The sequence below is a fragment of the Myotis davidii genome, unplaced genomic scaffold (assembly GCF_000327345.1).
Source record: "Myotis davidii unplaced genomic scaffold, ASM32734v1 scaffold651, whole genome shotgun sequence".
Taxonomy (NCBI): Eukaryota; Metazoa; Chordata; class Mammalia; order Chiroptera; family Vespertilionidae; genus Myotis; species Myotis davidii.
This window is the reverse complement of record NW_006283994.1, coordinates 1,444,845-1,453,879: the sequence shown is the minus strand read 5'-3', so window position 1 is coordinate 1,453,879 and position 9,035 is coordinate 1,444,845. Positions and strand designations below refer to the sequence as shown.

General features: G+C 58.9%; 1 protein-coding gene across 3 annotated transcripts in view; it reads left to right on the top strand.

Moving 5' to 3' along the window:
* The window catches only part of ABL1 (ABL proto-oncogene 1, non-receptor tyrosine kinase), a 94,680-nt gene extending 90,133 nt beyond the window's left edge, over nt 1-4,547 (top strand). For 2 of the 3 annotated variants that reach the window (XM_006754187.1, XM_006754188.1), the window contains exons 9-11: nt 101-190; nt 546-710; nt 1,705-4,547. In XM_006754187.1, the coding sequence (XP_006754250.1) occupies nt 101-190; nt 546-710; nt 1,705-3,422 (1,973 nt within the window). In that variant the 3' untranslated portion in view covers nt 3,423-4,547. Of the gene's footprint in view, nt 1-100; nt 191-277; nt 711-1,704 lie in introns of those variants that run through there. The other variant, XM_006754189.2, reaches the window with a different exon arrangement.
* Nucleotides 4,548-9,035: the final 4,488 nt, after the last annotated feature.

Sequence of the window (9,035 nt, the reverse complement as noted above, 5' to 3'; positions counted from 1 at the left end):
CTTCTTCCAATTCTAGACTTTTCCTTCAGAATTGCTAACCACACACTTGTTACTGTTAGCAAGGCCTCCTGGGTGGTCTGACTCAGTCTTATCTGTCCAGGTTGGCAGTGGAATCCCTCGGACCGGCCCTCCTTCGCTGAAATCCACCAAGCCTTTGAAACAATGTTTCAGGAGTCCAGCATATCAGATGGTAAAGTGCCCTCCCTGGGGGGCCTGCCTGGGTGGAAGGTTGGGGTAGGAGGGATGGTTGTAGGGGACTCCAGCCCTGGTCCTTTAGTTCACTTCCAGGGAGAAGTGCGCGGGCCAACAAGTTATCTGAGACCAGAAAGCTGGACAGAAGTGTTGAGTGTGGAGCTCTGTCCTTCGTAGCCATGCAGAATTCTGCAAACTATAAGTGTTGTTTCCTTATCATTTGTATCTCTTTTCTGTAAACGTGTGTAGATGACCACTGTTATTTTAAAAAGAAAACCAGCACAACAACAGTGACACCGAACTGACGGCTGCGGGGGTGTGTGTGTGTTTGTTGTGTTCTTGGTGTTTCTTAGAAGTGGAAAAGGAGCTGGGGAAGAAGGGCGTGCGAGGGGTCGCAGGCACGTTGCTGCAGGCCCCAGAGCTGCCCACCAAGACAAGGACCTCCAGGAGAGCCGCGGAACACAGAGACGTCACCGACCTGCCGGAGGCGCCCCACGCCAAGGGCCTGGGAGAGCCTGGTATGTCCCTGCCCCTCCCCACGGAGGCCCAGGGCCAGCGTGGCACATGGGAAGCCGGGAGTGGGACCTGCACCGAAGGGCAGGCAAATCCCACGTTAGTCATCTCCCCAGGAAGCACACCTCCCCCACCCCAGGAACCATCAGGAGCCGTTGGCTTCAGCAGTCGGTTCAGTCAAACAGGCAGGGTTGCTGATGACACCTGAGGAAGAAGCCCACTGTTTTGTGTTACTCACAGTGTGGCCCAGAGCGAGCATCCTGTCCTGTCTGGTCTCTGAGAAGTGAGGGAGATGGGAGTGGTTCAGGAGGATTCTCAATATGGTCAGGGGCTGGGTCTGGTGCCTCCTGAGTGCCAGGCTCTATTTGGAGCCAGGCTGCTCTGATGTAGCAGTTGTCCCCCTGCCCCCCAACCCTAGAAGTCTGGGTCCTCCTGCAGACAGTGGAACCAAAGTGCCGAGGTGGGCCAGCATCTGCTCTGATGGATCACAGACTAAGTGGGCAGGGACGGGGCAAGCTGGCAATATGGGATGTTTTGCCACAGCAGGACCTACAGAACCATGGTTCCCAAGTTTTTTGTGTTGTTTTTTTTTTGTGTGTGTGTGTGTGTTTTAAAAATATTTTTATTGATTCTGAAGAGGGAAGGAGAAGGAGAGAGAGAAACATCTATGTGAGAGAGACACATTGATTGGTTGCCTCCCGCATGCACCCCGACTGGGGCGGGGGTTCAAACCTGCAACCCAGGTATGTGCCCTTGACCAGAATGGAACCTGCAACCCTTGGGTGCGCAGGCTGATGCTCTAACCACTGAGAATGCCAGCCAGGGCCCATCCTCTGTTCTACAGAGGAGAAAGCTGAGGATGAGCAACAAGAAGTAACTTGCCCGGGCCTTTCTGAGCCCAGAGCCCAGACCTCTCAGAGAGTAGGAGGCTAGCTCGAGGTGTCTTGCCGCTCAGGGGTCTTTAGATTGGACTTGTTAAACCTTCCCCATGTGTTTCAGATCCTCTGGACCACGAGCCTGCTGTGTCTCCATTGCTCCCTCGAAAAGAACGGGGTCCCCAGGATGGTTGCCTAAATGAAGATGAACGCCTTCTCCCCAAAGACAAAAAGACCAATTTGTTTAGCGCCTTGATCAAGAAGAAGAAGAAAACGGCCCCAACCCCTCCCAAACGCAGCAGCTCCTTCCGGGAGATGGACGGCCAGCCAGAGCGCAAGGGGGCCGGGGAGGAAGAGGGCCGTGAAGTCAGCAATGGGGCGCCTGCTGTCACGCCCTTGGACACAGCCGAGCCAGCCAAGTCCCCCAAGCCCAGCAGTGGGGCTGGTGTCCCCAATGGAGCCTTCCGGGAGTCGGGAGGCGCAGGCTTCCGGTCGCCCCACCTGTGGAAGAAGTCCAGCACACTGACCAGCAGCCGACTAGCCGCCAGCGAAGAGGAGAGTGGCAGCAGCGCCAGCAAGCGCTTCCTGAGGTCTTGCTCTGCCTCCTGCGTGCCCCACGGGGCCAAGGACACAGAGTGGAGGTCGGTCACGCTGCCTCGGGACCTGCAGTCCACGGGAAGACAGTTTGACTCGTCCACTTTCGGAGGGCACAAAAGCGAGAAGCCAGCTCTGCCTCGGAAGCGGGCGAGTGAGACCAGGTCTGACCAGGTGGCCAGAGGCACGGTGACGCCCCCACCAAGGCTGGTGAAAAAGATGGAGGAGTTGGCTGATGAGGTTTTCAAAGACACAGCGGAGTCCAGCCCGGGCTCCAGCCCTCCCAGTCTGACTCCAAAACTTCTCCGTCGGCAGGTGGTGGTGGTTCCTTCCTCTGGTTTGCCCCACAAGGACGAGGCCGGGAAGTCTAGTGCCTCGGGGACCCCTGCCGCAGCTGAGCCAGTGCCCGCCACCAGCAGAGCAGGACCAGGTGCATCTGGAGGGACCAGCAAGGCCCCCGCAGAGGAATCTCGAATGAGGAGGCACAAGCCCTCCTCCGAGTCCCCAGGGAGAGACAAAGGGAAGTTGTCCAAGCTCAAGCCTGCCCCGCCACCCCCACTTCCAGCCTCTGTTGGGAAAGCCGGGAGGCCCTCTCCGAGCCTGAGCCAGGAAGCAGCTGGGGAGGCCGGCGCCAGCGGGAAAGCAAAATCCACGGCTGTGGTTGTGGATGCTGTAAACAGTGACGCTGCCAAACCCAGCCAGCTGGGGGAGGGCGTCAAAAAGCCTGTGCTCCTGTCCATGCCAAAGCCTCAGTCATCCACCAAGCCGGCGGGGACCCCGACCAGCCCAGTCCCCACTCCCTCCACGTTGCCAGCAGCATCCTCCGCCCTGGCAGGGGACCAGCTGTCCTCCACCGCCTTCATCCCTCTCATATCCACCCGTGTGTCTCTTCGGAAAACCCGCCAACCTCCCGAGCGCATCGCCAGTGGCACCATCACCAAGGGTGTGGTCCTGGACAGCACCGAGGCCCTGTGCCTCGCCATCTCCAAGAACTCGGAGCAGATGGCCAGCCACAGCGCCGTGCTAGAAGCCGGCAAAAACCTCTACACGTTCTGCGTGAGCTACGTGGACTCCATCCAGCAGATGAGGAACAAGTTTGCTTTCCGCGAGGCCATCAACAAACTGGAGAGCAACCTCCGCGAGCTTCAGATCTGCCCAGCGACCGCGGGGAGCGGCCCTGCGGCCACGCAGGACTTCAGCAAACTCCTCAGCTCCGTGAAGGAGATCAGTGACATCGTGCAGAGGTAGCAGAAGCCAGGCGTCAGGCCGGCAGAGCCGCCTGCAGTGTGTGAGGGCTCCCGTGCCCATGACGGTGGCTGATACAGGACTGTGAGCTGGGGCCTTGGCCCCGGAGCTGAGGGCCACCATGGAGCGTACCGCCCTACTACCTACATTGTGCACCAACTGTCCTCCTGCACTTTCCTCCTCCTCAGCCCGCTCTCTGAGCCTCTCTGTCAGAGTTCTGTCTGTGGGTTCCGCCTGGTGGACTGCAGTCGGCACACCAGCCCCTCCCCACGGGGTGTCAGGCCTGCCCTCCGGCCAGCTGTGAAGGTGGGTGCGCGCTTCCTCTCTGTCTTTCTTTCTGGGGGATTTCCTCTGGCTATGCCTTCGCCTCCGTCTTCCCCAACAAGAAGTGCCCGGAACGGGAGCTGTGTCACCAGGCCTAGGGAACTGTGGCCTTCACTCACCTGGTGGAGGGAGCCTGTACCCTCATCCTCCTCGCACCTCCCGTGCTTCAGACACGTTCCAGCTCTGCATCCTGGGAAGCTCTGCCGGGGCCGGGCCTCCCCATTTCCTCCCGTGAAGGACAGCTCTTACCTGGGGGTGAAACAGGTGCTAGCACGAGCCAGCCTCTGGGTCGCAGGAAGGAGGGGACTGTCCTGTCATCCTGTGCGTGTCCGCGAGCCCAGTCCCTGTTCTCTTGTGACACTGCTGATTCTGGGTGGAAAGCCCAAGCCTGCAGGGGAGCAGGTTGCTGTCCAGCACGCAGGAGCAGGGGCAGGGGCAGAGGGCTGGCTTGTGCGAACACTGGTGCTGAGGTGGCCCGGCCCCAGCCTAGGCAGGTCTTTGGTGGCCCAGTGTTACCTTCCCTTTGAACTTGCAGGTGCCCAAAAAAGGCACTTGATCTTGATTTCTGACGGATCTCCATTCCCTCCCTTGTACTCCCCTAAGACAGTAGGTTCTTACAGGACCTTCTCCTTTGCGACAAGCCAACCGTCAGTTTTCTGGAGTTCTTGAAGCATTTCAGAGCTCTGCTCTCAGCACAGCCAGTGCAGGCGTGGGCACCAGCACACAGACGGGAGGGCAGGACCGGGCCGCCAAAGCCCCACTGGTGTTGGTGGCACCCTCGCGGGCACATGTCTTATTTAATGACCAGAGCCGGTGTGGTGTAATCCCCCCCTGCGCTGCCCAGGACCAGGCCCGGGGCAGGGGCCCAGGCCTCCTTGACAATGACCTAGAGCAGCTACTGAGGAGTGGGCAGGCACCTGCTGGGTCTCACTCCAGGCCGAGAAGCAACCCTTGGAGAAACCAGGAGAAACCCACCCTCCGCGCCCCACACCTGCCCGCGACCTCACACAGGCCGTTTTTACACTAATCACCCGAACTTGTATTTTATTTCTCTGGGTTGTTTGATCCTGTTCTCACAGCGCATCACCTCTTTGCCCCCTCAGCCTGCTGTCCTGCACAGCCTGAGGGAGGTGCTAGCACACCGCCAGCGGCCTTGCAGACAGAGCAAACCGGCCCCCGGCCCCTCGCCTCCCGTTTCTGCGCGGTACCGGCCGCCTCTTTCTTCACGTGACGTGCCACTATATTTTGCATTTATACGTTGGTATTACACTCTTGTAGACTTGCTCTTTTATAAATGACGTGTAAATAGTTTTCCACTCCCCTCCCTGCTCCAATGCCTATGGTCTCTCTCTCTTTTGTTTTTGGTCCAGTACATTTTGTTTCTGTATATGACTTTGTTTTTTGAATCCACATCTCTCCTCCGTAGTATTTTTTAAATAAATGTTTACATTAGAATGTGCGTGGATTGCTTTGGTGTGTAACTCTTTCCTGTTGTCCAGAGCTGTGGTGTGGGTCGGAGGGAAGGCGCCCATGCTTTCTGGAGGGGCTGGAGGCCCGTGTTGGGTTTTATGGGGCAGAACAATGGCAGGATCCTGCGGGCCTGTGTCACCTCGGCCGGCCGTTCTCAGGCACTTGCCCTGCCCTCGTCTCCAGCCCTTCCTGTGCCCTTGACACTTCCTTGCCAGCAGCCCAGCTCTTGTCAGTGGTGCTCTTAGTAGGGCCACTGCTGACTGGCATGGCAAGGAAGACCAGCCCGAGGGCTGAGCCCACTGTCAGGCCGCCCAGCATCATGGAAATGGGAGGTGTCCTGTCCCAGTTCCTCGCTGGCCTGAGAGAGTTCATCCCTCCGCTGGTGCGCTCGCCCTTCGCCTTCGAACTCACTTTCTGCTGCTGCCCTCAGCCCGAGACACCCCTCACTGTGTTCACCTCCCCAGGCGCCACTGCTCTGTGTGTATGAGGACGAGAGCGGGGCCTGCTGCCTGCGAGGGCGTGGAAACACCACCCTGGGCCCCGCCTCGGCCTCTCCCAGCCCCCAGCCAGGGGCTGACTTCTCATCTGGGTCTCCATCTGACACCTGCTGACAGCCAGGAGGTGGAGTCGGGGAAGTGAGCGGCGCCTGTGGTAATGATACTTATTAAGCTGGCAGGCTTGTCAGGGGTGCGGGTCCTGCCCATCAGGCACAGTGATGCGTGAGCCTCTTCCCCGAGGCCTTGGGCGCAGGACGGGTGCGCGCCACGTGGTGGCGGTGGAGACGCTGCCTGGGACGGGTTTGCAGGAAGCCGCCTGCGCCAGCCAAGGTCAGGTCTCCCCTCACTTCACTGAGAAGGCCAAGTCCAGGCTGCAGAGTCTGTAGTGGTTGAACCATCACTGGGCACCCGCTCGCCTAAGTCCAGCTTCTCCACGGGCATGAAGGTCGGCTCTCAGGTCTGAGAGAGGGTGGAATGGTTATAACGACAGCCTCTGTGTCGGACAGTGTGTTGTAAGACCCTTCTCCCAAGTAAGATTTTTCCTTGTAATCACCTGAACTTAAACTTGGGTCTGAACTTGTTTGGGCCACAGAACCCCTTGAGAGCTTAATGCACTCTGCCCCTAGCCCCAGAGAAACGCGCATGTGTGCGCACACAACAGTTCTCAGGTAATTGTGACTTCTGCCCTCGAAGTCCAGGACCAAGGAGGACCCAAGGGCCAACCCTGCCCATAGGGCCAACGCTGTTGCCATTGTTACCACAAAATAGCCTAAAGCGTCAATTTTAGGATAGGCACATGGTGTGTTCATGTAGCGGAATGTTCTGGAACAATGAGAATGAACTCGGCACTGCCACACCACAAACGTAATGTTGAGCAGAGGTAGCCACACGAACTGGTGATGCCGGAGCTTTCATCGCCTCAGTGGGCGCGGCTCATCTGCGGGATGGTGTTTGGTGTCAGGGGGGCGGGTAACCCGAGGGAGGAGCCATGCCAGGCTCCAGCACAGGCAGCTCCGGAGCAGACGGTGCTCTGCTTAGAGCGGTGCTGGCCGCCGGCTGTCCCCGGTGAAAGTCCCTCAAGCCGGACGCTGCCAACTGGAGCACATTCTCCAGGTGCCGTGTTTCAGTGGGAGCTTTCTCAACATCCCCGCTCGCGGGAGCACCCCAGCTGCTAACAGATGTGCCCTCCGTCACCACGTGCAGCCCTCACGCCCGTGTCCTATGAGGAGGCCCTGTGGCTGGGCTCCTTTGAGGGTGAGGAAGCTGTGGCTCAGGGATGTGAGGTGCTCCCCAGGGGTCACCCAGCACGTGCGGCCTAGCGCTGCTGTCAGGACTGACGTTCGGAAGGTGCAGGTGGCCACAGCACAACCCGCGGAGACCTGTGCTCCGGGGCCAGCTCCTCCCTCCCTCCCCCCTCCCTCCCGCATGGCAGAGAAGCAGGTTAAGAATTAGCTCCCTAATTCTTAGGGAGTTCTTGGGTTTCAAGGTATTTTATAGGAGCCGTTCCCAAATCGGGTGCTCTGGGAGGTCAGTTTCCAGGTGTCTTGGTGCAGAAGACACTCGGTGGGACAAGTCTGACCAACCACTGTCCCTGTCCGAGCCCGCCCTCATCCCTGGTGCTCACCCAGCCTCGTGGGCGGGGCTCCAGCTCCCGCTCAAGGGTCACAGCGCCCCATCTGGGTTGGGTCTTCGGTGGAACGTGTCACGCAGCGTCTTAGGCACTGGGGCCAGTTGGGACGCGGCAGCCCCTTGTCCACTTCAGCAGCTGCCTGATGGCTTCCTGCCCCCACGAGCCTCTTCTCTTAAGCAGTTTAATTAATATTTCAAACACACGGGAAAACATAGCGGAAATATTCCCCATCCAGGTTTGTAGCTAAATAAAGACCTTTAGACCTACACCCAAGATGAAGACTTCTTTGTGTTTTAAGTAAACTTGGTGAGCGATGCCAACTGCTCGGGGAGCCTGCGCTGGAGGGGAGCTCGAGCCTCTCCGTCTGGAGAGGAACCTTCCCCGCCGAGGAGAGTGGCGGGCGCGGGAGTAGCGTGGGAGGCCCCAAACCTCCACAGAGCCCGTGGGGTCGAGTGGGCTGGGTTAGGAGATTTGGCCACACCGATCGGGAGTGGATTTAACGGGCAAGTGCCCTTAGCAGCTGAGTTGTGCTGATTTTCAGGGTGATTGGGCGTGGATGTCCTGGCACCTGGGAAGGGTAGCCCTGTTGTTGATTCCTGTTTAAGGTGGGAGCCTAGTGACAGGACACCCATAGCCTTGAAGGCCACCTCCCCTTCACCTCTGCTCTCATCGAGGTTCCTTTAACCTGACCCCACAGGATTGCCGCAGCCTTGGTGACGCAACGGCTAATGGCTCTTTTAAGGTGCGCGTTTTCAGGTTCTCAGGTGGGAATCAGCTAGTGAGGGCCGGCCAGGGGCCCTTGGTCTGTCTCACCTGGTTCCTGTGTGTGTGTGAGCTAATGGTGATCCAGGTTGCTGTCTCCCACCCCGCCCTGGCCAGGTGGGAACACGCACCCACGGTGAGACGGCTGGGGGCATGGTGCTTGTCCCATCTGCCACCCTCGGACAGGATCTGAGCGCCGGAGCTGTCCTCTATGGACACGCGGCTTGTTTTGAGGTTTGCCCTCCGTGGCTCGAGGGCTGAGTGTCTGCCTCTGTTACCAGCAGACAGAGATCCGGGCGGCGGGGGTGGGGGGTGTGTGTTCCATCCCCATCGGACCATTACGTTAGCAGGAGCCCTGGACTGCCCCCTCCGTGGACGTGGTGGAGGTGAGAGGACCATGTGCCTCCCACGCTCGGGCTGGTCCCTCAGCCGCCTGGAGCCCCAGGGCACCTGGAGGAGCATGAGCGCCAGGGGGAGGCCGCTGGCCGCAGCCTAGCCCATCCCATTGTACCACCCAGTTCGCCCCACTCGGCGCTGGTGGCTCAGAGCTAAGCACCCCCCAGTGAAGCGGCTCTCTAGCTGCCAAGGATGGAGCGCGGCTGCTGGGGAATGCCAGTCACTAATAGACTGGAAAACAGTGAAATGCGCCACGGTGCCAAGCTGGGTCCAGCCCAGCATGGTCCTAAAAGGCCAATAAAAATCCACCAATTAATTGTGACAGCTCAATGGAAAATTATTCAGTTGCGAACAGGGGCAAGCAGCAGCTCCCAAGGAGGAAGGGAGATGTTGTCATGGTAACATCAATACAGGTCTTCTCAGCAATTGAAGCAGCCAGGGAGTGAGAAGCGTCAGACTGCGGAGTCTGACACAGACAGGTGTGTGTGTGGGCGGAGGGGGGGGGGGGGGGGGACACACAGAAGCCATAAGAAGCGA